Consider the following 25,670-nt stretch of genomic DNA (forward strand, 5'->3'; position numbering starts at 1 on the left):
TGTAAAGGTGAAAACTTGTAAAAGTGAAGATTGCAAATAAGATTTATTTTAAGAGAATCTGGTTCCGCCTGCTGCTGGTCTCCCAGTTTTTACCTCCTAAGTAGCTCAAGGTGACTATAGTGGCTTCTCCTGCTCCCTGTTAAATCCTCATAACCCTCCCTGCATGCTAGGTTAAGTTGAGAGACAGTAGAGCCCCAAAGGTCACACCCACAAAGATTCATAGATGAGTGGAGATTTGAACCCCGGACTCTCAGGCAGTGGCATAACATGGGTTGCCAGAACACAGGGCCATGCAGAGTGGGAGAGAGGGAGGGAGACAGACAGATGGAAAACGCATACGCATTCAGCTGCCTAACAACGTCTGCGTCAACCAAGAGATTGCAGCCATAGAGATAAGGAAAGAAGAGTCGTTCCATTGTCTGGAAAGTTCTCTTCCTGGTTTCCATGGAGAAGCCATTTTCAACAAAGCCCAGAAATGGAAGCGCACAGCTGTATTGATGCAGCACTGGGTGTTGAAATTTTGTGCCCCCTAACAATTTTGCTCCTGGGGCAACTGCCCCATGCTGTACCGCTGCTCTTGGTTCCAACACTCCAACAATCACACCAAGGGTTGCTTATAGGTATATTAGGATTGCCATATTTCAAAAGGGGGGTGGGGGGAGTTTTTAAGCTTTATTTGGTTGTGCAAGATCTCAAAAAAAAAACCTGAAGTCTTTGAGCTATTTTAAATTAAATTCGCCCAAATCGACATGGGTTGCCATACACTCTGACATTTCAGTAGTTTCCTCCCGGACACTGTTTCTGATATCGGAATTTTGGCTATGTCTGGGAAATTCAAATACTTGACCTAGATGGGAATGAACTTCTAAGATGGAAGGAGGTGTGTGAAGAAGCTAATCTTCCATCGTCTCCCAGGAAAGAGATTGAATATAGAAAAGCCAGGAAGACTGCAGTTTGTCAGACTGAGGTTGAAATAAGACACCAAATGATTTCCAAGTAAAATGTTTATTTTATTCTTTTGCCAAAGCATTGCATTCCAAGATAGTGAATGCGGATAGGGGTTTGTGAATATTTGAGAGGTTAGTATCCAACACTTCCCTGAAGTCTCCTGAGGGATTTGCTGGATCTATTTTTTCCAGTGGCCAAATGGGAAGCCCTTCTTACTTGCGGAGCTTGTCATTAGTTTCAGCGATGAATTTTGAAATCAGGCGTCCCACTTCAGCAAAACTCAGTTTGCCGTCCTTGTTTATGTCTGCCTCCTGGAAGAGCTGGTCTCTCTTTTGTTGCTTCAAGGGAGACTGCAGTGTTGAGGGTGGGAAAATGGAGGAGAGAAGACTTCAGATCTATTTGTTGCAATTCCCCAGCCAAATATCATGTATAAAATTTCATATGTTGCGGCAAAGTGTTCATATATATATATATATATATATATATATATATATGCAATAATAACATACAAAAATGCAGAATATTAGGGAAAGGAACTTTGCAAAAATGTGTATATTGGGGAAAAACGCTTACAAAAATATGTTTAATAGGAAAGAATTACAATAAACATTTTTTTAAAAAAATGCAGCGCAAATGGGGGAAACGGAATGTGAGGCTGAAAAGTGACTGAAACAGACATATCTGCCTGTCCCTAGATATGCTTTGTTTTCAGAGTAGCTGAGCATCCTTCAAAGCAGAGACCTGGTGAGATTTCAGCCCCTCCCCATCTTAACTTGGCCAAAGGAACCCTGAACATTGGTGCCAGTGGGTGTCCCAGGGCCTTGAGTGGCCAGAATCTGCCCCTACCTCCTCTTATCTCCCCTCACCTCATCAGTGTCAGGAAACTGCTCGTCCAGCATCTTCTTAAATGCCTGCTTGTCAAGGCTGTCAGAATTCCCAGAGTACCTGTAGTAGAGTTCTATGTATTGTTCAATAAGTTGTTGCAACTGAGTCTTGGGCTTGGACATTTCGAAGGGCTTCTGGTGGCAACCTGGGAATTCATAGGAACACATGAGCGGCTCTGCCTGGAAAGTTCAGTTGGTTAGAGTGTATTGCTGATAACACCAAGGTTGCAGGTTTGATCCCCATCTTTGGACCAGATGATCCTCAGGCTCCCTTCCAACTCTGCAATTCTATGATTCTTCAGGATTAAGAATAGAGTGTCCATGTGTCCTACTTAGCACAGGACAGCTCTCCTTTTGGATTCTATTTTTTATTTAGCTCGTTTAAGTGTTGTTCAGATGGCTTACATGTTCACCTACTTACATATTGATCAATTGCATTATCTACTTACCCAGGTTTCTACTGCAAACATGCAACATGCATTACGAACTACAGTGGTGCCCCGCAAGACTAACGCCTCGCAAGACGAAAAACCCGCTAGACGAAAGGGTTTTCCGTTTTGGAGGCGCTTCGCAAAACGAATTTCCCTATGGGCTTGCTTCGCAAGAAGAAAGCCCATAGGGAAATCTCCGGGGACCTCTTTTAAATGCTAGCGGTGGGGAGCAAAGCCTTTCCCCCCCCCCTCCGGCCTTCAGAAGAGGTCCAGGAAGGCCGGCGGGGGCCGAAAGGCTTTGCTCCCCACCGCCAGCATTTTAAAAGCAGTCCGGGATAGCAGGGAAGCGCTTCCCGCTATCTCGGATGGCTTTTGAAGGCAGGCAGGGGGGAGCAAAGAAGAGGTCCTGGACCTCTTCTGAAGGCGGGAGGGGGGCAAAAGTCTTTGCTCCCCCCCCCCCGCCTGCCTTCCGGGAGAGCGGAGAAACGCAGCGCTGCAGGCAGGGGGGAAGGCAGGCAGGGGGGAAGGCAGGCAGGGGGGCCTCTTCTGAAGGCCGGTGGGGGGCAAAAGTCTTTGTCCCCCCTGCCTGCCTTCCCGGGGGCTTTTAAATCGCCCCGGGACAGCGGAGAATTCCTCCGCTGTCCCGGGGCGATTTTAAAATGCTGGCGGGCAGCAGCGCTGCCGCCCGCCAGCATTTTAAGATCACCCCAGACAGCGGAGAAGTCCTCCACTGTCCCGGGGTTTTTAAAATGCTGGTGGGCGGCAGCGAAGGCTTCGCTGCCGCCCGCCAGCATTTTAAAATCGCCCCGGGAGCGGAGAAGTCTCCGCTGTCTGGGGTGATCTTAAAATGCTGGCGGGCGGCAGCGCTGCTGCCCGCGAAACCTTCGCTGCCGCCCACCAGCATTTTAAAAACCCCGGGACAGCGGAGGACTTCTCCGCTGTCTGGGGTGATCTTGAAATGCTGGCGGGCGGCAGCGCTGCTGCCCGCCAGCAATTTAAAATCGACCCGGGAAGTCTCCGCTGTCCCGGGGGCTTTTAAAATGCTGGGGGACGGCAGCGAAGGCTTCGCTGCCGCCCGCCAGCATTTTAAGACCGCCCCAGGACAGCGGAGAAGTCTCCGCTGTCCCGGGAAGGCAGGGGGGGGAGCAAAGACTTTCGCCCCCCACCGGCCTTCAGAAGAGGTCGGGGGACAGACTGTCCCCGGACCTGGTCTGAAGGCGGTTTCCATAGGAACGCATTAATTGATTTTTAATGCATTCCTATGGGAAACCGTGCTTCGCAAGACGAAAAACTCGCAAGACGAAAAGACTTGCGGAACGAATTAATTTCGTCTTGCGAGGCACCACTGTATCTTAAAAGAATGTATTTTTGCCATGATGCAATAAGGGAAATGGAAATAACCAGTGCTTTTTTTTCTTTAAAAAACTTGTTTAGGGGTATTCTTATTTTCCTACTCATATTTAATTACTACTCTTCAATGAGGCCAAACCTAGATTCAAAAATGTTTAGGGGTATGTGTACCCCTGTGTACCCCCAGAAAAAAAGCACTGGAAATAATCCCAGGATGGACACTCCCAACAGAGATCTGTGTTATTTTTGGTTTTTTTGTTGCTTAAAGATCTGGCCATAAATTGCAATACACAGGGGGGGGGTTGAGCCGGAACTCAGCAAAAGTCAGGTGGGCGCCATTGCCATTACAGTGGTACCTCTAGATATGAACGGGATCCGTTCCGGAGCCCCGTTCACATCTAGAATTAAATGTAACTAGCGACGGCGCGTCTGCGCACACACAAGTCGCTTTTCGCCGCTTCTGCTCATGCGCATGGTGTCATTTTGAGCGTCTGCGCATGCGCAAGCGGTGAAACCCGGAAGTAACGAGCTCCGTTACTTCCAGGTTACCAAGGAGCGCAACTCAAACTCACACAACTCGAAGTGTATTCAACCCGAGGTATGACTGTATAAGAGAACAAGTGAGGCATTCATGGTGAGTTCCGGCACTTCTTTTCCTAGAAAAATAGCAAGGGTGATACATGCTTTCTGCCTAACTATCTATCAAAACTCAAGTAGATATGCAAAACCTGGAGACCTAGTAAATATGGTGAAATCGACTAATATAGCCAGGGGCAAAGAGAGTGGACAGCCTTGGAACTGTTTTCTTCAGAAATGGAGAGTTTTCATAATGTGTTGGTGCAACAGAGTGCAAGGAAATGGTTGTTGTTAAATGTAAATCCAGAAGTGCTGCCAAGGATACTCTTAAATATCTTGGACTGGACACAGCTATGTTTTTCTGTTAGCAGAAGAATCTCCACTTGCATAACTGAACTTTACATTTCCTGTTTCCCTAGGCTCTCCACCCCCCCCAAAAAAAAAAAAATATCTGCGCCAGAGGGTTGCGGAAACTTTCAGAACGGGGGTCTGTATGGAAGGAGACAACCATTGAGATAGTTAGGGAGTGAGACATCCAGGGCTTTAAACACCAATGTGAGCACCTTGAATTGGGCTGGAGCAGCTGCAAAATGGGGAACTTACAATCCTCCAAAGGTTGCTGGACTTTGTCATCCTTGTCCATTGACCATGCTGGCTGGGGCTGGTGGCAATTGAAATCCCAAGCATCTGGAAAAACTACAAGTTTTTCGTCCCTGCCCTAGCTGATAATCTCAAGAAGATTTAGCACCCTATGTCCAATGTATTACCCAACAAGAACCCAAGAAAGCTTCCCATAGTCTTCAGCTTACCTTGGTGGTGGTGAACAAGAGAGTTCAAATGTGCCAAAGTTGGATGAAGAGCCCTAAATCGCTCCCACCTCTTATAGCCCATCTAGATTTCTGCTCCAACCCCCCACTTATGAAATCTTTGTTCCTTCTCAACTGTCACTCCCCAGTTGCACCCATTAACCCTGGCCACCATGTGTCCAAGATATCTGATTAAGATCTTCCTCTGGGGGCTGGAGTTCCCTCCCTGCAACTTGTGTCAAATCGCCGCCCATCATTTAGTAGCATCAAGTTCATACCATCTGTGCAACATTGCTTTCTTAGAATGCATGGGTCATATTGCGGTTGAACTGTTTTGTGGATATAGGTGGGGCCTGAAGTTTCTCAAAACAGCATGCATTCTTGTGCAATATGCATGCTGGGTGCATTTTTTGCTGCAATGGTTTGAATGATTTCGATGGGTCCTATGAAGCCAACTTATACCCAGAGCAGCCCCCGTTAAAACACATTGAACACATAGAGTTAGCCACGTCTATTACAATGGGTTTACTCTGAGTAGGACTCCCACTGGCTACAAGTAGAGATTGATGGATCTATCAATTTCAGTTCCTCATTCCTTCTTCACACACCTCTTCAGAGATACCCTATAAGTGACCCGATTTTGACGGGACAGTCACAAAAAAATGTTAAGCCACCATGGCTTTGAGACTTTGTCCTGAATGTCTCGATTCCCAAAGTGGTTAGAAAAAGAGGTGCCGGAACTCACCATGGACACCTGCCTTGTTCTCTTACATTGGCGATGGCAAGCACCAGAGGGGTGCCAGAACTGAGTTCCAGAACTGAGAGAGCCAGTGTGGTGTAGTGGTTAAGAGCAGTGGACTTGTAATCTGATGAACCGGGTTCGCATCTCCTCTCCTCCACATGCAGCTACTGGGTGACCTTGAGCTAGTCACACTTCTTTGAAGTGTCTCAGCCCCACTCGCCTCACAGAGTGTTTGTTGTGGGGGAGGAAGGGAAAGGAGAATGTTAGCCGCTTTGAGACTCCTTAGGGTAGTGATAAAGGGATGCGGGTGGCACTATGGGTTAAACCACAGAGCCTAGGACTTGCTGATCAGGAGGTCGTGGTTCGAATCCCCGTGACGGGGCGAGCTCCCGTTGCTCAGTCCCAGCTCCTGCCAACCTAGCAGTTCGAAAGCACGTCAAAGTGCAAGCAGATAAATAGGTACCACTTCGGCGGCAAGGTAAATGGCGTTTCCATGCACTGCTCTGGTTCACCAGAAGCGCCTTAGTCATGCTGGCCATATGATCCAGATGCTGTCCGCCGGCTCCCTCGGCCAGTAAAGCGAGATGAGCGCCGCAACCCCAGAGTCGGTCACGATTGGACCTAATGGTCAGGGGTCCCTTTACCTTTTAGGGTAGAGATAAAGCAGGATATCAAATCCAAACTCCTCTTCGTCTTCCATTAAGTTCCAACTCAAAAAAAGCCCAAGGTACGGCCATTAGTACAGCAGCTCCTGCCACCATTTTTAACACACACATGCACACACACTCCTCCTTCTCCAAAAAATAAGGGTACCCCTGGCCACCCACTCCCTTCTCTTCCTGCTCCTGCTCCTACAGTAGAGGAGGCGAAGTCCGGGAAGAGAGCAGAAAGGGAAGACCTTCTGACCACATTTACACCTGTGCATCAGCCTGCCATATTTCAGAATGGAAGTTATTAAGATTTGGCCAGGGTGGCCCAAGGCTCTTGCTGATTCCCTCTTTGCAGCTCAGGAGGCAGTGGAGATTTGAACCCGTGTGAATTGAGCTGACAGAACCAGTGTGGAGTAGTGATTAGAGGGTTAGACTAGGCTCTGGAAGACCAGGGTTCAAGTCCCCATGCAGCTACGGACCTCACTGGGTGAGCTGGGGCCAGTCTCCCACTCCCAGCCTAAGCTACCTCACAGGGTTGTTGTGAGAGACAGTGAGTGCCGCAAGGTCACACCCACAAAGAATCATAGATGAGTGGAGATTTGAACCCCGGACACTCAGCCAGTGGCATAACGTGGGTTGCCAGCACACAGGGCGGTGAAGGGAGGGAGGGAGACAGACAGATGGAATACGCATACGCATTCAGCTGCCTAACAGCGTCTGCGTCAACCAAGAGATTGCAGCCATAGAGATAAGGAAAGAAGAGTCGTTCCATTGTCTGGAAAGCTCTTTTCCTGGTTTCCATGGAGAGGCTGTTTTCAATGGAGCCCAGGAATGGAAGCACACAGCTGTATTGAGGCAGCATTGGGTGTTGAAATTTTATGCCCCCTAACAATTTTGCTCCTGGGGTGACTGGCCTTGTGCTCCCCACCCCCAAATACTGCACCACTGCTCTTGGTTCCAACACTGCAACAATCACACCAAGGGTTGCTTCTAGGTAGAGTAGGATTGACATATTCTCAAAAAGGAAAGGAAGTTTTGGAGCTATTTTAAATTAAATTCGCCCAAATTGACATGGGTTGACATACACTCTGACATGTCAGTGGTTTCCTCCCAGACACTGTTTCTGACATCGGAATTTCGGCTATGTCTGGGAAATTCAAATACTTGTCCTAGATGGGAATTAACTTCTAAGATGGAAGGAGGTGTGTGAAGAAGCTAATCTTCCATCGTCTCCCAGGAAAGAGATTGAATATAGAAAAGCAAGTAAAACTGCAATTTGGCAGATTGAGGTTGAAATAAGACACCAAATGATTTCCAAGTTAAATGTTTATTTCTTATTCTGTTGCTAAAGCATTACATTCCAAGATAGTGAATGCAGATAGGGTTTGTAAATATTTGAGAGGTTAGTATCCAACACTCCCCTGACGTCTCCTGAGGGATTTGCTGGATCTATTTTTTCCAGTGGCCAAGGGGACGCCCTTCTTACTTGCGGAGTTTCTCATGAGTTTCAGCGATGAATTTTGCAACCAGGCGTCCCACTTCAGCAAAACTCAGTTTGCCGTCCTTGTTTATGTCTGCCTCCTGGAAGAGCTGGTCTCTCTTTTGTTGCTTCAAGGGAGACTGCAGTGTTGAGGGTGGGAAAATGGAGGAGAGAAGACTTCAGATCTGTTTGTTGCATTTCCCCAGCCAAATATCATGTATAAAATTTCATATGCTACAGTAAAGTGTGCTACACACACATACACATACACACACACACACACACACACACACACACACACACCCCATATAACTACACTATAATAACATACAAACATGCAGCATATTAGGGAAAGGTGCTTTGCAAAAATGGGTATATTGGGCAAGAATGCATACCAAAATATCTTTAATAGGAAAGAATTACAATAAACATTTTTTAAAAAAATGCAGCGCAAATGGGGAGAATGGAATTTAAGACTGAAGAGACTGAAACAGACATAGCTGTCCATCCCTAGATACGCTTTGTTTTCAGAGTAGCTGAGCATCCTTCAAAGCAGAGACCTGGTGAGATTTCAGCCCCTCCCCATCTTAACTTGGCCAAAGGAACCCTGAACATTGGTGCCAGTGGGTGTCCCAGGGCCTTGAGTGGCCAGAATCTGCCCCTACCTCCTCTTATCTCCCCCTCACCTCATCAGTGTCAGGAAACTGCTCGTCCAGCATCTTCTTAAATGCCTGCTTGTCAAGGCTGTCAGAATTCCCAGAGTACGTGTGGTAGACATCTATGTATTGTTCAGCAAGTTGTTGCAACTGAGTCTTGGGCTTGGACATTTCGAAGGGCTTCTGGTGGCAACCTGGGAATTCATAGGAGCACATGAGCAGCTCTGCCTGGAAAGTTCAGTTTGTTAGAGCATGCTGCTGATATCACAAAGGTTACAGGTTTGATCCCCATATGGGACAGCTTCATATTCCTGCAATGCAGGGAGTTGGGACCAGATTATCCTCAGGGTTCCCTTCCAACTTTGCAATTCTATGATTCTTCAGGATCAATAAGGTGGTGTCCATCTGACCTACCTAACACAGGACAGCTCTCTATTTGAATTCTGTTTTTCATTTAGCTCTTTTACGTGTTGTTCATATGGTTACATGTACAACGACTTCCATATTAATTAGTTACATTACTTAAATACTGAAGTTTCTAATGCAAACAGGCAACATGTATTGGGGACTATCTTTAAAGAATGTAATTTTGCCATGATGCAATAAGAGAAATAACCCCAGGATGTGCACTCCCAACAGACCTGTTTGTTATTTTTGTTTTTTAGTTGGTTAAGATCCGGCCTTAAATTGCAATACACAGGGGGGGTTTTGATCCGGAACTCAGGAAAAGTCAAGTGGGAGCCACTGCGATTATAAGAGAACAACTGAGGCATTCATGGTGAGTTCCGGCACTTCTTTTCCTTGAAAAATAGCAAGGGTGGTACTTGCTTTCTGCCTAATTATCTGTCAAAACTCGAAAAACTCAAAAATATAAAGATAAATATCTCAAGTAGATAAGCAAAATCTGGAGACCTAGTAAACATGGTGAAATTAACTAATACAGTCAGGGGCAAAGAGAGTGGACAGCCTTGGAACAGTTTTCTTCAGAAATGGAGAGTTTTCATAATGCGTTGATGCAATAGAGTGCAAGGAGATGGTTGTTGTTAAATGTAAATCTATCGATGATGCCAGGAATACTCTTAAATATCTTGGTCTGGACACCTCCAAGTTATTCTGTTACCACAAGAATCTCCACTTGCATAACAGAACTTCACCTAGGCTCTATTTCCACACACCCCCCCCCTGCTCCCACCCACCCCCCAAAAAAAAAATCTGCTCCAGAGGCTTGGGAAAACTCTTAGAACAGATTTGGTGGGGGTGATAGGGAGGGGAGAGGGAAGGCCATCAACCAAGCTCCAGAGAGCGATGGAGCTGCAAAGAGGGTCCCCTTGGCCAATCATGTCACTTGAGAGGGTCCGTAGGGAAGGAGGCAGCCCTTGAGATAAATAGGGAGTGAGACATTCAGGGCTTTAAACACCAATGTGAGCACCTTGAATTGGGCTGGAACAGCTGCAACGATGGGGAACTTACAATCCTCTAAAGGTTCCTGGACTTTGTCATTCTTGTCCATTGACCATGCTGGATGGGGCTGGTTGGAGTTGGAATCCTGAGCATCTGCATCCTTGCCTACAGATTTTTCGTCCCTGCCCCAGCTGATAATCTCAAGAAGATTTATCACCCTATGTCCAATGTATTACCCAACAAGAACCCAAGAAAGCTTCCCATAGTCTTCAGCTTACCTCGGTGGTGGTGAACAAGAGAGTTCGAATGCGCCAAAGTCGGATGAAGAGCCCTAAATCGCTCCCACCTCTTATACCCCACCTAGAAACCTGCTCCCACCCCCCTCCACTTGCGAAATGTTTGCTCCTTCTCAAATGACACTCCCCGGTTGCACACATTAACCACAAGCACCCTGCGCTCAAGGTATCTGAGGAAGATCTTCTTTCAGCAAGACACCTTTGGGGGCTGGGGTTCCCTCCTTGCAGCTTGTGGCCAATCACTGTCCGTCATTTAGGAGCCCCAAGTTTACACCCTCTGGTCAACATTGCTTTTTTAGAATTCATAAATCATATTGCAGTTAAACTGTTTTGTGGATATAGGGGGGGCCCGAAGTTTCTGAAAACAACATGCATTCTTGTGCATGCTTTATCCTCATATGGGACAGCTTCTTATTTCTGCAGTTCCAGGAGTTGGGACTGGATGATCCTAAAGCTCCCTTCCAACTCGGCAATTCTATGATTTTTCAGGATCAACAATAGTGTCCATGTGTCCTACCTAACACAGGGCAGCTCTCTATTTGAATTCTGTTTTTTATTTGGCTCATTTAAGTGTTGCTCATATGGCTTACATATACAGTGACTTACATATTAATTATAGTATTTTTCGGTGTATAACATGCACCCTTGTAAAAGAACCCCCTTATTTTTTGAGAATCAAAATTAAGAATATGCACTATGCACTATCAATGTATAGGATGACCCCATATTTTTTAAAAAAATAAAATAAAAAATATTGTCTTATACACGAAAAAATACGGTTATTTCATTACTTAGATCCTGAAGTTTCTAATAGTCAATGGACAAGGATGACAAAGTACAGCAACCTTTGGAGGATTGTAAGCAGCTCCAGCCGAATTTAAGGTGCTCACATTGGTGTTTAAAGCCCTAAATGTCTCATTCCCTAATTATCTCAAGGGATCCTTAATTATCCCTACGGACCCTCTCAAGTGACATGATTGGCCAAGGGGGTCCTCTTTGCAGCTCCATCGCTCTCTGGAGATTGGTTAGTGACAGTGACCTGGAGGAGGGCCTTCCTTCTCCCCTCCCTATCACGTCCACCAAATCTGTTCTGGGGGTTTCCCCAACCCTCTGGAGCAGATGTAGGGGGCGGAGCCTAGGGAGATAAGAAAGGTAAAGTAAACTGTGAATATTAAAGCAGCAACAAGAGAGATGTTTGGATCCCTTTCTGAGCTCGAAGCATGGGTACCCCCAACAAAAATTTAAAAATTTGGCTTTGTAATTTGGAATTAATGTGATTTGATTGGTTTGTTAATAAAAATTATACTAAAAAAAAGAAAAGAAAGGCAAAGTTCTGTTATGTAAGTTGAGATTCTTGGGCTAACAGAATAACTTGGAGGTGTCCAGTCCAAGATATTTAAGAGTATCCCTGGCATCTTCTATGGATATACATTTAATAGCTACCATTTCCTTGCACTCTGTTGCACCAACACATTATGAAAACTCTCCATTTCTGAAGAAAACAGTTCCAAGGCTCTCTCTGCCCTTGGCTGTATTAGTCAATTTCACCATGTTTACTAGGTCTCCAGAACTGCATATCTACTTGAGATATTTATCTTTATATTTTTGAGTTTTTCGAGTTCTGGCAGATAGTTAGGCAGAAAACATGTATTACCCTTTTCTAGGAAAAGAAGTGCCGGAACTCACCATGAATGCCTTATTTGTTCTCTTAGAATGGCAGTGGCTCCCACCTGACTTTTGCTGAGTTCTGGCACAAAAAATCCCCTGTGTATAGCAATTTAAGCCCAGATCTTTAACTAACTAAAAAACGAAAATAACAGACAGGTTTGTCAGGAGTGCACATCTTGGGGTTATTTCCATTTCTCTTATTGCATCATGGCAAAATTACATTCTTTTAAGATTGTCCCCAATACATGTTGCGTGTTTGCAGTAGAAACTTGGGTAAGTAGGTAATGCAAATAATCAATATATAAGTAGTTTTATATATGTAAGTCATGGGTAGACAAACTAAGGCCCAGGGGCCAGATGCGGCCCAATCACCTTCTAAATCCAGCCCACAGGCGGTCCGGGAATCAGCATGTTTTTTCATGAGTAGAATATGTCCTTTTATTTAAAAGGCATCTCTGGGTTATTTGTGGGGCCTGCCTGGTGTTTTTACATGAGTAGAATGTGCACTTTTATTTAAAATGCATCTCTGGGTTATTTGTGGGGCATAGGAATTCATTCATTTCCCCCCCCAAAAAATATAGTCCGTCCCCCCACAAGGTCTGAGGTGGACTGGCCCCCTGCTGAAAAAGTTTGCTGACCCCTGATGTAAGTCATATGAACAACACTTAAATGAGCTAAATAAGAAATAGAGTTCAAATGGGGGACTGCCCGGTGCTAAATAGGACACATGGACACCTTAATCTTGATCCAGAAGAATCACAGAATTGTAGAGTTGAACTGAGAGAGACAGTGTGGTGTAGTGATTAGAGGGTTAGACTAGGCTCTGGAAGACCAGGGTTCAAGTCCCCACTCAGCCATGAACTTCACTGGGTGAGCTGAGGCCAATCTCTCACTCCCAGCCTAACCTAAAGCAACAAGGATTGTGGTGAAGATAAAATGGGGAGAAGGAGAATTATGTACAGAACCTTGAGCTCCTTGGAGGAAAGAGGGGAGATAAATACAAGAAATAAATCAAACAAAGCCTCGTCTCCTAGCCACCAGAGGAGGTTTCTATTGATGGATCCCTGAGCAAGAAGCGCAGGACTAGATGCCCACATGTATCGCGAATCAACCTGCAAGGTAGGCAGAGGTGTGAAGAAGAAGCAAATCTTCCATAGTCTCCCAGGCAAGAGATTGAATATAGAAAAGGCAGTAACACTGCAGTTTGTCAGAATGAGGTTGAAATAAAACACCCAATGATTTTCAAGTAAAATGTTTATTTCTTATTCTGTTGCCAAAGCATTACATTCCAAGCTAGTGAACGCGGAAAAGGGTTTGTGTATGTTTGGAAGGTTAGCATCCAACACACCCCTGAGCACCATCTCCTGGAGGATTAGCTGGGCCATTTTTCCAGTGGCCAAGGGGACGCCCTTCTTACTTGCGGAGTTTCTCATGAGTTTCAACGACAAATTTTGCAATCAGGTGGGCCACTTCAACAAAACTCAGTTTGCCATCCTTGTTTATGTCCGCCTCCTTGAAGAGCTGGTCTCTCTTTTGTTGCTTCAAGGGAGACTGCAATGTTAAGGGTGGGAAAATGGAGGGGGAAAAGACTTCAGATGTGATTGCTGCATTTCCCCAGCCAAGTAATATGTATAAAAATTCATATGCTACAGTAAAGTGTGCACAAATTTCTTTCTTTCTTTCTTTCTTTCTTTCTTTCTTTCTTTCTTTCTTTCTTTCTATATCATCTAGGCAATAATAACATACAAAAATGCAGCATATTAGGGAAAGGTGCTTTGCAAAAATGTGTACAGTATATTGGGCAAAAATGCATACAAAAATATGTTTAATAGGAAAGAATAACAATAAACTTTTTTTTTAATGGAGCGTAAATGGGGAGAACAGAATTTAAGACTGAAAAGAGACTGAAACAGACATATCTGCCTGTCCCTAGATACGCTTTGTTTTCAGAGTAGCTGAGCATCCTTCAAAGCAGAGACCTGGTGAGATTTCAGCCCCTCCCCATCTTAACTTGGCCGAAGGAACCCTGAACATTGGTGCCAATGGATGTCCCAGAGTCTTGAGTGGCCAGAATTTGCCCCTGCCTCCTCTTATCTCCCCCTCACCTCATCAGTGTCAGGAAACTGCTCGTCCAGCATCTTCTTAAATGCCTGCTTGTCAAGGCTGTCAGAATTCCCAGAGTACCTGTGGTAGACATCTATGTATTGTTCAGCAAGTTGTTGAAACTCAGTCTTGGGCTTGGACATTCTGGCTTCTGGTGGCAACCTGGAAATTCATAGGAACACATGAGCGGCTCTGCCTGGATTATTTGTTGGATAGCTCAGTTGGTTAGAGCATAGTGGTGATAACAGCAAAGCTGCTGGTTTTATACCCATATGGGGCAGCTGCATATTCCTGCAATGCAGGGAATTGGGACTAGATGATCCTCAGGGTCCCTTCCAACTCTTCGATTTTATAATTCTTCAGGATTAAGAATAGAGTGTCCATGTGTCCTACTTAGCACAGGGTAGCTCTCCATTTGAATTCTATTTTTTATTTAGCTTGTTTAAGTGTTGTTCAGATGGCTTACCTGTACAACGACTTACATATTGATCGATTACATTATCTACTTACCCAAGTTTCTACTGCAAACATGCAACATGTATTGGGTACTATCTTAAAAGAATGTAATTATGCCATCATGCAATAAGAGAAATGGAAATAACCCCAAGATGTGCACTCCTGACAAACCTGTGTGTTATTTTTGTTTTTTAGTTACCGTATTTTTTGCACCATAACACTCACTTTTTTCCTCCTAGAAAGTAAGGGGAAATGTCTGTGCGTGTTTTGGAGCGAATCCCTACGGATGGTGGGGGGTCTGCTGCAGTCGTGAGCAGAGGATCCATGGTTCCCCTTCCTTCCCTCCTCCGTGGCTTGCTTTGAAACAGCAAAGCGGGAGAAGAGCCGCTGAGTGGGGAGGAGAGAGGGACAGAGAGCCTGCTTGCTTTAAAGGAGCAAAGCGGGAGAGGAGAGGAGCCTTCTCCTCTTATACCCCTCTTCTGCATTATTAACAACATCCTTCTCCACCCACCCCACGCGTGTTCCTTGTTCCTTGAGTGCTTTTCCTTCCCTCCCCACTTAAAGCGTGGTAACAAAGCACGGATCCACATGGATCCTCAGGATTTTTGCATTGGGCTACCCCAAAGTCACCGTCAGATCACGTGTCTGTGGCCACAGCATGAACCACAAAAATCATACATCCGCTGTTTCGTTTAGATTTTTTTTCTTGTTTTCCTTCTCTAAAAACTATGTGCATGTTATGGTTAGGTGCGTGTTATAGAGCGAAAAATATGGTAGTTAAAGATCTGGGCTTAAATTGCTATACACAGGGGATTTTTTGTGCCAGAACTCAGCAAAAGTCAGGTGGGAGCCACTGCCATTCTAAGAGAACAACTGAGGCATTCATGGTGAGTTCCGGCACTTCTTGTCCCAGAAAAATAGCATGGGTGATACATGCTTTCTGCCTAACTATCTGTCAAAACTCGAAAAACTCAAAAATATAAAGATAAATATCTCAAGTAGATATGCAAAACCTGGAGACCTAGTAAACATGGTGAAATTGACTAATACAGCCAGGGGCAGAGAGAGTGGACAGCCTTGGAACTGTTTTCTTCAGAAATGGAGAGTTTTCATAATGTGTTGGTGCAACAGAGTGCAAGGAAATGGTTGATGTTAAATGTAAATCCATAGGTGATGCCAGGGATACTCTTAAATATCTTGGTCTGGACACCTCCAAGTTATTCTGTTACCACAAGAATCTCCACTTGCATAACAGAACTTTCCCTTATCTCCCTAGGCTCCCCGCCCTACATCTGCTCCAGAGGGTTGGGGGAACTCCCAGAACAGATTTGGTGGAGGTGACAGGGAGGGGAGAGGGAAGCTCCACGTGTGTGCCGACACTGCGCTGCAGGTTGCAGACATGCCTCCATCATGGATTATGTCCGCAATCCGAGGTTCCACTGTACTCACAAAGTACTGAGATTGTCATTATTCTTCACACTTTCCTGTAAGGTCCCAAGACAGGTTTCACCTTAAAGCACCATATTAAAACCCATTTTAAGCAACTTACAAGTGTCAAAAGCCAGCATAAAGCGGTGCATCTATACTGGAAGCTATATAATGAAGGTGCTGGATGTGCCAATGGATTCAAGTTAAAGAAAGGAGATTCCGACTAAACAGGAATAACTTTCTGACAGTAAGCTGTTTGACAGTGGAACAGACTCCTTCAGGAAGTTGGAGACTCTCATTCCTTTGAGGTTTCTAAGCAGAGGTTGGATGGTCATCTACAATGGATGCTTTAGCTGTGATTCCTGCATTGCAGGGAATTAGACGAGATGAACCTTGGGGTCCCTTCCAGCTCTAATATTCTACGATGAACCTCTTTGTGGAAGGAGATACACAACAAAGGGGCTGCCACAGAGAAGGTCTTCTCCAGGCCACCATCACCAACCGAACTCCAGAGAGTGATGGACCTACAAAGACCATATCACTTGAGAGGTTCTGCAGGGAATGAGTGAGACATTTAGGGCTTTAAATACCAATGTGAGCACCTTGAATTGTGTTAGAGCTACTGCACCCATGGGGAACCTACAGTCCACCAGTTGTTGCCGGACTTTGTCATCCTTGTCCATTGACAACGCTGACTGGGGCTGGTGGGAGTTGGAGTCCAGAACATCTGGAGCCTTGCCTACAGGTTTTTCGTCCCTGCCCTAGCTGATAATCTCAAAAATATTTAACACCCTATGTCCAATGTATAACCCAACAAGAACCCAAGAAAGCTTCCCACAGTCTTCAGCTTACCTTGGTTGGCGATAAACAAGAGAGTTCGAATGCGCCAAAGTTGGATGAAGAGCCCTAAATCGCTCCCAGCTCTTATACCCCATCTAGAATCCTGCTCCCACCCCCCACTTATGAAATCTTTGCTCCTTCTCAAATGACACTCCCATGTTGAACCCGTTGAACCCTGAGCACCTGGTGCTCAAGGTATCTGATGAAGATCTTCCTTCAGCAAGGCACCTCTGGGGGCTGGGGTTCCCTCCCTACAGCTTGTGGCCAATCACTCTTCATCATTTAGGAACAACAGGTTTACACCCATGGCGTGGCATCGCTTTTCATTTCTTTCTTAGAACTCATTAATCACATTGTGGTTAAACCGTTTTGTAGATATAGGTGGGGCCCGAAGTTTCTGAAAACAGCATGCATTCTTGCGCAATATGGAACACTGGGTGCATTCTTTGCTGCAGTGGTTGGAATGATTTCCATGGGTCATATGCAGCCAACTTATACCCAGAGCAGCCCCTGCTAAAATACATAGATTGACGTGAACCATGTGTATTACAATGGGTTACTCTGAGTAGGACTACCATTGGCTACAAGTAGTAATTGATGGATCTATGTAGAACACAGCATCCTCCTCCTGCCTTCCTCTTCATCCTTCATCCCTTTTATCCATCCTCTGGTTGCCTTCCCTGTCCCATCCTCCTTTCTCTTTCCCTCCCCTTCCCTTCTTTTCTCCCTCTTTCCTCAGCTCGTTTCCTTTATTCCATACACCTGCTTCTCCTTCCATCCATTACCATGATTGTCCCCTTACTCCATCCTTCCTCTTTATATTTAACCTACTCCTTTTCTCCCTACATCCTTCTCCGCTTTCCACCCTTCTCCTTCATCTTTCACTTTCCTCCTTTCTTCCCTCCATCTTCCCTTTTCCTCTCCTTTGCGTTCACGCTCCTCCTCTCCTCCTCCAACCGGTGACCCTGCAGTAGCACTTTTTCCTCCCCCATATTTAAGTACACATTTTGATAGGATTTAAAATTTCTGCCCGAGAGGGAGACCCACACACATACGTCCCTGTGTGTGTTCGTATGCTTCCCTTTGTTTTTGTCTTCCTCTTTTTATTCGGTGAGAGATTCTATTTTCTTCAAGCACCAGGTGGGGGCGGGGTTAATCTCATCCGCTGGCTGTTTTACAAAGAATCAACTTGCTTCTACATGTCTAAGTGAGCAACTGCAAGAAAAGGGAATGTGGCTGAAGCAAAGCCTTGCAAAGCCAGCTTTTCAGTGCCCGTTCCCTTTGGCCTCATCCAGTTTCTGAGCATCACTTGGCTTAATATTCGATTTTAGGTATTTCCTGAAAGGCCTCTGATCCCGTAAAAACATTGCATACCCCCCAATATTCCTCGAATGCTGATGTCCCTATTATCTAAGAATGTTGCAGGGACTCAGCAGAGAGTTCTACAAGGGCAACATACTTGGCAGATGTGTGAGTCAAGTAGGAATGGAGTCGCACTGAGGGGTTGTTGTAAAAAGGAGAAGTCACAGAGATGAATACAGCATGGAAGCCAGAACCAGAAAACTTAACACAACCTTCCCCCACTGCACTCCAAACCCCAAAAAGTTAGACATCCTAGACTTTACAGGTTAAATGATTATTTCTTATTTTATTGCCAAAACATTACATTTCAAGCCAGGGGATGTGGGCAGGGGGGCTTTGTTTGTTCGGAAGGTTGGTATCCAACATGCCCCTGACCACAGTCCCCTGGAGGACCTGCTGGGTCTTTTCTCAGTGGTGGTGGTGATGTCCCTCATGCTGGTGGAACTTAATGTGGGCACAAGAGAGGAATGACCCAACCAGATGGGTCCATTCTTCAAAACTCAGTTGCTTATCTTTGTTTTTATCCAGGTCTTTGAAGAGCTTGTCTTTCCCTTGCTGGTTTTGTGGGTACTGTAGGGAGGAGAAGGAATAGAGGAACAGAAGGTTTCAGGTTGAAATTTGTTGATATGCATCTAAGACATCAGACCATCGCAAAACAAAGGTTTGCCATAGATGGGGAGAACCTTCCAACATCATCAAGACTACACGTCCCATCCTCATCCATGGTCATTGGCCATACTTGCTGATAGGAGTTGTAGTTCAGCCACAACCGAAGGACTGAAAGTTTCCCCACTACCAGTTTAACAGAATGGTATTAATGCAAAGTAACATCAGCAGATGTTGAACGCAGACCCAAATAAGCAGCAACATAAAGGAGTTCAAAATGCAGAATATTTAAAAAGAAGAAAACTTTCTCTTTTAATACTCAGGTCATTTAAAGGGGGGTATATTCCTCTTTTAGTGCTCAGCTTCTGCTTGTAAGCTTCCCAGAGACATCTGGTTGGGCCCTGTGAGAGCCAGATGCTAGACTAATTGGGCTTGAGGTCTCATGGAGCATTGCTTTTCTGAGAGACTTTATCTGAGGAAGACTGAGAAACCTGAGCCCCCAATTCTCCTGAGATGTACAGTGGTACCTCGGGTTACAGACGCTTCAGGTTACAGGCTCCGCTAACCCAGAAATAGTGCTTCAGGTTAAGAACTTTGCTTCAGCATGAGAACAGAAATCGTGCTGCGGCGGTGCGGCGGCAGCAGGAGGCCCCATTAGCTAAAGTGGTGCTTCAGGTTAAGAACTGTTTCAGGTTAAGAATGGACCTCCAGAACGAATTAAGTACATAACCCGAGGTACCACTGTATATCTCTTTTTCTGTATCTATCTACAGGGGAGAAATCCAATCCAGTTCACATTTGAAGCTCACCCTGCCAAATTCACATTTCTTCAGATTCTGGAATGTACTTATGCAGCTAAGTGTTAAGTAATGCATGTACAACTTTTTTTACTTTATTTTTACTATGGCGAAGTGTGTTTAAAATAGAATAGTGAAAATAGCATACAAAAAAAAAATCATCGTAAGGGGAAATTGCTTTGCCAAAAGAGGATTTAAAAAAAAAAAATACATAAATGTGCAAAATGTGGAGAACTGAATTTAAGAGAAAACGAGAGAAAAATGAGAAAATGATACCCACTGAAATGGACATATCCACCCGTCCCTAAATATACTTCGCTAACAGGGTAGCCTAGCTCAGTTCCAAGTGCTGCCTTGCTGAGTTGCCTATCACTATCTTAACATGCCCAGAGGCATGCTGCACATTGATGCCAATGTGTCACCTCTGGCTTCAAGTGCCCAACAATTGCCCACACCCATCTTATCTCCACCTCACCTCAACGCAGTCAGGAAACTGCTCGTTGATCATCTTCTTGAACTCCTGCTTGTCAAGGGTGTCAGATTGCCCAGCATACCTATGGAAGACTTCAATCAGCCCATCGGCCAGAACTTGCATCTGAGTCTTGGACTTGGACATTTTGAAGGTTTTCTGTTGGTAACCTAAATAGACATAAGAAGAGACCTGATGGATCAGGTGAAGGTCCAACCCAGTCCTGTATCCTGTTGTCACAGTGGCAAATCAGAAGTCCACAGTCAGGGCAGGAAGGCAATAAGGACATCAGAGGAGCCTTCCTAGATCAAGCCAAATGGCCATCTAGACAAGCATCCTATTCTCACATTATATCACAGGATGTATATTTCTGATGGACCCATTAGCTATTTTATTTGGGTGGGGTAAAAAGCTGGCCTTAATAGATTATGGAGAATGGTGTCAAATTCAATAAATGCAAAAAAAAAATCCATTAAATGTCTCCTTTTATATTGATTTAATATTTAATAACTATCTGCCATGACTGGGAGAATAGAATGACTCCAACTATTGAAGATTGGATAAACGAAGTCTGGAGACAGGGAAGGAAGGAAGGAAGGAAGGAAGGAAGGAAGGAAGGAAGGAAGGAAGGAAGGAAGGAAGGAAGGAAGGAAAAATTGACTAATGCAGTCAGACACAGAGTGGAGAGACAGCCTTGAGAAATAAAGGAGTTTTCATGATGCACTGGTGCAACAAGATTCAAGAGAATGTAAAACCATAGGCGCTGCTAAGTCTAGTCTGAAATACATTGCTCCAGATCCAAAAAAGTTTTTCAGTTAGTGCAAGGATTTCCACTTGAATTATGGAACTTAATCTCCCTGTGCTCTTCCTGTGCTCTCCTCGGACCTCCTCTGTAGGGCTGGTAGAACATCCACAACAGGTTTGGTGGGGGTGACAAGTAGAGGAGAGGAGCTCCATTACACTAGTGGAAATCCTTGCACTAATTGAACAACTTCATTAGAGACAATCCCAGATAGATGGGCTCTCTAGTCTGGTGCAGAAAGTACTCGGCTAGATGGACCTGTGACTTGGGACTCCAACTTGTATCAGCCCAAGCCACCATGATTGATGGTCAGGGGCAGAGCTGTAGCTAAAGGGGGGCTAGCCAGGTTTTTTGCCCTGGATGAAGCCTCCAGAGGGGTGCCACTGAGGCTTCCAGTCTCTGTGTCTGTGCGTGCATGCCAAACTGACTCTCTGACCCAGGTGAAATAAAGATGAGTTTCACTCCTGGTCAAAGATGATGAATGGGAGACCATGCAGGTGTTCCTGTAGCATCAGCAAATACCCTGAAAAACAAGTAGCATCCTATCTCCAACACAAAGGCTGAAACCTACAAAATCAGACAAGGAAACCTCCCCGTTGTCTTCAACTTACCTCAGACGGTGATTAATTAGATTAATGAGAGAGCTAAGATGAGCCAAGGTGTGGTGAACAGTCCTATGAAGAACCCACCTTTTATACTCTATCAAGTAATTTTCTACCACCCCTAGTTGTGAAATCTTTGATCCCTCAAACCAGTCACCTCTTGCTCAAGATATATGATGAAGTTCTTCCTTCAGCAACACACCTGGGGGGCCTTCCCTCCCCCTCCCCAACAAACATGTGATCATTCAACACCAAGTTTGCACATAATATGAATAAATCCTTTGTATTCTTTACTTAGAGCCTCATAAAAATAATATGGAACCTGTTTTTGAGAATATGGGAAGGGCATAGAGTTTCCTGGAAGTGACCTAGATTGTGGTGAAATATTGGTGCCGGGGGCAGTTTTTTGCAGCAATAGTGGAATGAGGCCAGTGGGTTATATGCAACTAATTTAGAGCAACATCTAGAAAGCCACAGGTTCACCACCCTTCTTGGATCCTACCTAACAGAATGCCTTTGTCAAAGGCAATCCTGGATAGATGATAGATAGATATAGATATAGATAGATCTAGATAGATAGATCTAGATAGATCCTCATTTTAGACAAAAGAAATAAACAGTTCATGTCTAGTTAAAATATTTGGTTTAAAAACACACACAAGTGAGTGCCTTCAAGTGGTTCTTCCAGACTTAGGACCTGGACAGGTCATTTGAGGAGATATGCAGGTCACCTGGTGAGAGTCTTCCCCCCTCCACACATTGTATGTTAAGATCCCAAATTCCTACACCCTTGTTTAGTTATTATTTAAGCCACTTTTTCTAAGCCACTTAATATTCTAAGCCACCTCTGATCCTAGACATTCTTGCCCAACTGAGGATCCTCCAGATGTCTGGCTCTACAATTCCCATCAGCCCTGGCTATCAGCCACAATGTTGGGGCTGATGTGAGCTACAGTGCAAAACAACTGGAGAGCACAAGCTTAGGATACACTGTCTTAGAGCAGGGAGCGCCAACATCATGGCCCTCCAGGTGCTGTTAAGACTCCCTCACCTCCAGGTAGCATGGTCAATAATTAGGGATGGAGGGAGCTGTAGACCAGCAACATCTGGCTCCCCGTCCATGTCCTAGACACATGCCCCACCAATCAGGGATCACATATTAAAGGCACTTACAGAAATTTAAAGGCCGAGGTCCTCCAGATGTTGCTGAACTCCGTCTCCCATCAACCCCAGCCAGCCTGGCCAGTGGTCAAGGTGATGGGCAATGAGAGTCCAACAACATCAAGAAAGCACCACACTGGCCACCTCTCGGATGAGATCTCTCCCCTGGTTTTTATTGTTGCAGGGAGACCATGCAGGTGTTCCTGTAGCATCAGCAGATACCCTGAAAAACAAGTAGCATCCTATCTCTAACACAAAGGCTGAAACCTACAAAATCAGACAAGGAAAACTCCTCGTTGTCTTCAACTTACCTCAGACGGTGATTGATGAGAGAGCTAAGATGAGCCAAGGTGTGGTGAAGAGTCCTATGAAGCACCCACCTTTTATACTCTATCCAGTATTTTGCTACCACCCCTAGTTGCGAAATCTTTGTTGCTTTACACATTAATCCCTCAAACCAGTCACCGCTTGCTCAAGATATATGGTGAAGTTCTTCCTTCAGCAACACACTTGGGGGGCCCTCCCTCCCCTTCCCCAACAAACTTGTTGCCAGTCACAGTCCATCATTTGCCAACACCAAGTTTGCACATAGTATGAGGAAATCCTTTGTATTATTTACTTAGAGCCTCATAAAAATAATATGGAACCTGTTTTTGAGAATATGGGAAGGGCATAGAGTTTCCTGGGAGTGATCTAGATTATGGTGAAATATTGATGCTGGTGGTATTTTTATGCAGCAATAGTGGAACGAGTCCAGTGGGTTACATGCAACTAACGTAGAGCAGAACAACTGACATTAGTGGACCTGAGGTTAGCTATGTCTATTCCTCTCATGACTATACCCTGAGAAGGACTAGAATTGCCTACAACTTGGGACAGGCAGATCTCTGCATTTTATTTTCTCTCCATTTTTCATTTTTTCCACTCTTACGGTTTTTCACATTTCCACAGCAGTTTGTGATTTCTTCCTCCTGGGCCGTGTCCAGAAAGTCATGTTGGGGGATGAATGTTCAGACCCATTGACTCTCACTTGTGGGGGCCTTAGGTTTCTGCCCTCTCCCCCATGCTTTTTAACATCTACATGAAGCCTCTGGGAGAGATCATCAGAGGGTTTGGGCTGGGTGTTCATCAGTATGCGGATGATACCCAGCTCTACCTCTCTTTCAAATCAGAACCAGTGAAGACGGTGAAGGTCCTGTGTGAGTGCCTGGAGGTGGTTGGAGTATGGATGGCGGCTAACAGATTGAGATTGAATCCTGACAAGACAGAAGTAATTTTGGGGGGAACAGGGGGCGGGCGGGTGTGGGGGACTCCCTAGTCCTGAATGGGGTAACTGTGCCCCTGAAGGTTCAAGTGCACAGTCTGGGAGTCATTCTGGACTCACAGCAGTCCATGGAGGCGCAGGTCAATTCTGTGTCCAGGGCACCTGTCTACCAGTTCCATCTGGTACGCAGGTTGAGACCCCACCTGTCCACGGACTGCCTCGCCAGAGTGGTGCACGCTCTAGTTATCTCCCACTTGGAATACTGCAATGTGCTCTGCGTGGGGCTACCTTTGAAGGTGACCTGGAAACTATAACTAATCCAGAATGCGGCAGCTAGACTGATAACTGGGAGCGGCCACCGAGACCATATAACACCAGTCCTGAAATACCTATATTGGCTCCCAGTACGTTGCCAAGCACAATTCAAAGTGTTGGTGTTGACTATTAAAGCCTTAAACGGCCTTGACCCTGTATACCTGAAGGAGTGTCTCCACCTTCATCATTCTGCCTGGACACTGAGGTCCTGCTCCGAGGACCTTCTGGTGGTTCCCTTCCTGCGATAAGTGAGGTTACAGGGAACCAGGCAGAGGGCCTTCTCTGTAGTCATGCCTGCCCTGTGGAAAGCCCTCCCATCAGATGTCAAGGAAATAAACAACTACCTGACTTTTAGAAAACATCTGAAGGCAGTCCTGTTTAGGGAAGTTTTTAATGTTTGATGTCTTATCATATTTTGGATGTTCTATTGTGAGCTGCCCAGAGTGGCTGGGATACAATTGTTGTTGTTCTTGTTGTTGCTGTTACTGTCCTCCTGAAAACTCATCAGCATTTTAGTGCAAATTTTTGCTAATGTACACATTTTTGTATTCAAAATGTTGTCTAAGATACACAATTTTTCCAAGCAATTTTCCCTAATACAGAGCATTCAATATGCTATATTTCCTAATATAGTTATGTTCACTAATTGCCCTAACAGGTGCAGTTTTTAAAACTTTACTAGGCTGCAGAACTGAATTGAAAAATTCACAGAATTGAGGGACGGCCGAGTTCTGGTTTATTTTTTCCAGAAGATTTGAATTAATTAGCTCTACCTTTAAATGTAACCTGAACAGCTTTTCTCCCCACAGTCCTTGTCCCCACCACACACACCAAACAGCTGCTACTCACTCTAATGTCCAAGTGTCTCAAGTCTCCATATCAGGCACCCCCAAACTCGGCCCTCCAGATGTTTTGGGACTACAACTTCCATCATCCCTGACCACTGGTCCTGTTAGCTGGGGATGATGGGAGTTGTAGTCCCAAAACATCTGGAGGGCTAAGTTTGGGGGTGCCTGCTCCATATGATTACTAGCATTGAGCACTACAATGAATGGTGAATGGTATGTGTGGGGGTCAAAAAGCTGGAGTTGTAGGGTAACCTTCTGTTCTATTTAAGAGAGGAAACTCCTCCCAGTGCAAGGATGCCTGATCTAAGTCTGGCTTAAGAACATAAGAAAAGCCTTCTGGATCAGGCCAATGCAGTGCCGGATTTATGTATAAGCTAAACAAGCTATAGCTTAGGGCCCCACTCTCTTGGGGGCCCCCAAAAAATTAAAGGAGGGGAAAAAACCCTGGATGTCCATTTCCAAAATATAAGATAAAAAGCAAATAAAATAAAACCTACATACAGCAACAGTGTGTTGTGTTGTGTTGTGTTGTGTTGTGTTGTGTTGTGTTGTGTTGTGTTGTGTTGTGTTGTGTTGTGTTGTGTTGTGTTGTGTTGTGTTGTGTTGTGTTGTGTTGTATAGGCTCCTATGATGTAAGTTGTGGGCCCCGCCTGCTAGCCTGCTCCCTGAAATCACAGGTTTGCTCCTTTCTATATATAGGTTGTCTACATTCTGCATGTACAACATGTG

The 25,670-nt window shown here is 45.1% G+C and overlaps 2 protein-coding genes, 2 long non-coding RNA genes and 1 pseudogene across 6 annotated transcripts; 2 read left to right on the top strand and 3 right to left on the bottom strand.

Annotated features, from left to right (window-relative positions):
- Positions 1-989: 989 nt before the first annotated feature.
- Positions 990-2,005, bottom strand: LOC310833457 (protein S100-A12-like). Its single transcript, XM_083716200.1, has 2 exons — positions 1,815-2,005; positions 990-1,298 (listed from the first exon to the last, which is right to left on the bottom strand). The coding sequence occupies exons 1-2, from the start codon at positions 1,998-2,000 to the stop codon at positions 1,161-1,163; spliced, it is 324 nt and encodes a 107-aa protein (XP_083572326.1). The 5' UTR covers positions 2,001-2,005; the 3' UTR covers positions 990-1,160.
- LOC310833513 lies at positions 1,011-8,007 on the top strand. Its single transcript, XR_014558734.1, has 2 exons — positions 1,011-1,079; positions 7,790-8,007. It is a non-coding gene; the product is annotated as an uncharacterized lncRNA (long non-coding RNA).
- Positions 8,008-13,127: 5,120 nt separating this feature from the next.
- LOC310833447 (protein S100-A8-like) lies at positions 13,128-16,810 on the bottom strand (annotated as a pseudogene). Its single transcript, XR_014568617.1, has 3 exons — positions 16,728-16,810; positions 13,994-14,153; positions 13,128-13,439 (listed from the first exon to the last, which is right to left on the bottom strand). The product of XR_014568617.1 is annotated as a protein S100-A8-like (transcript).
- Positions 14,020-16,862, top strand: LOC310833491. Its single transcript, XR_014558705.1, has 2 exons — positions 14,020-14,145; positions 16,716-16,862. It is a non-coding gene; the product is annotated as an uncharacterized lncRNA (long non-coding RNA).
- A 1,481-nt stretch (positions 16,863-18,343) lies between these two features.
- LOC310833118 (protein S100-A12-like) lies at positions 18,344-22,959 on the bottom strand. Of its 2 annotated transcripts, none has more exons than XM_083715463.1 (3): positions 22,826-22,959; positions 19,956-20,119; positions 18,344-18,647 (listed from the first exon to the last, which is right to left on the bottom strand). In XM_083715463.1, exons 2-3 carry the CDS (start codon positions 20,094-20,096, stop codon positions 18,486-18,488), a joined length of 303 nt encoding a protein of 100 aa, XP_083571589.1. In that variant the 5' UTR covers positions 20,097-20,119; positions 22,826-22,959; the 3' UTR covers positions 18,344-18,485. The 2 variants fall into 2 exon arrangements, with proteins under 2 accessions (XP_083571589.1, XP_083571588.1); XM_083715462.1 differs by lacking the exon at positions 22,826-22,959 and adding an exon at positions 21,363-21,517.
- Between the last annotated feature and the right edge of the window lie 2,711 nt (positions 22,960-25,670).

Source organism: Podarcis gaigeae, assembly GCF_964106915.1.
Source record: "Podarcis gaigeae genome assembly, chromosome: 16".
NCBI classification, from domain to species: domain Eukaryota; kingdom Metazoa; phylum Chordata; class Lepidosauria; order Squamata; family Lacertidae; genus Podarcis; species Podarcis gaigeae.

What these genes read in the sequence shown, in the direction of transcription:
- LOC310833457 (XM_083716200.1), bottom strand. Translation starts at nt 2,000, where the DNA reads ATGTGTTCCTATGAATTCCCAGGTTGCCACCAGAAGCCCTTCGAAATG. An exon ending in AGTTTCCTGACACTGATGAG is followed by an intron (nt 1,299 to 1,814) that starts GTGAGGGGAGAT and finishes TCAACACTGCAG; the next exon opens with TCTCCCTTGAAGCAACAAAA.
- LOC310833118 (XM_083715463.1), bottom strand. Translation starts at nt 20,096, where the DNA reads ATGTCCAAGTCCAAGACTCAGATGCAAGTTCTGGCCGATGGGCTGATT. An exon ending in AGTTTCCTGACTGCGTTGAG is followed by an intron (nt 18,648 to 19,955) that starts GTGAGGTGGAGA and finishes TCCTCCCTACAG; the next exon opens with TACCCACAAAACCAGCAAGG.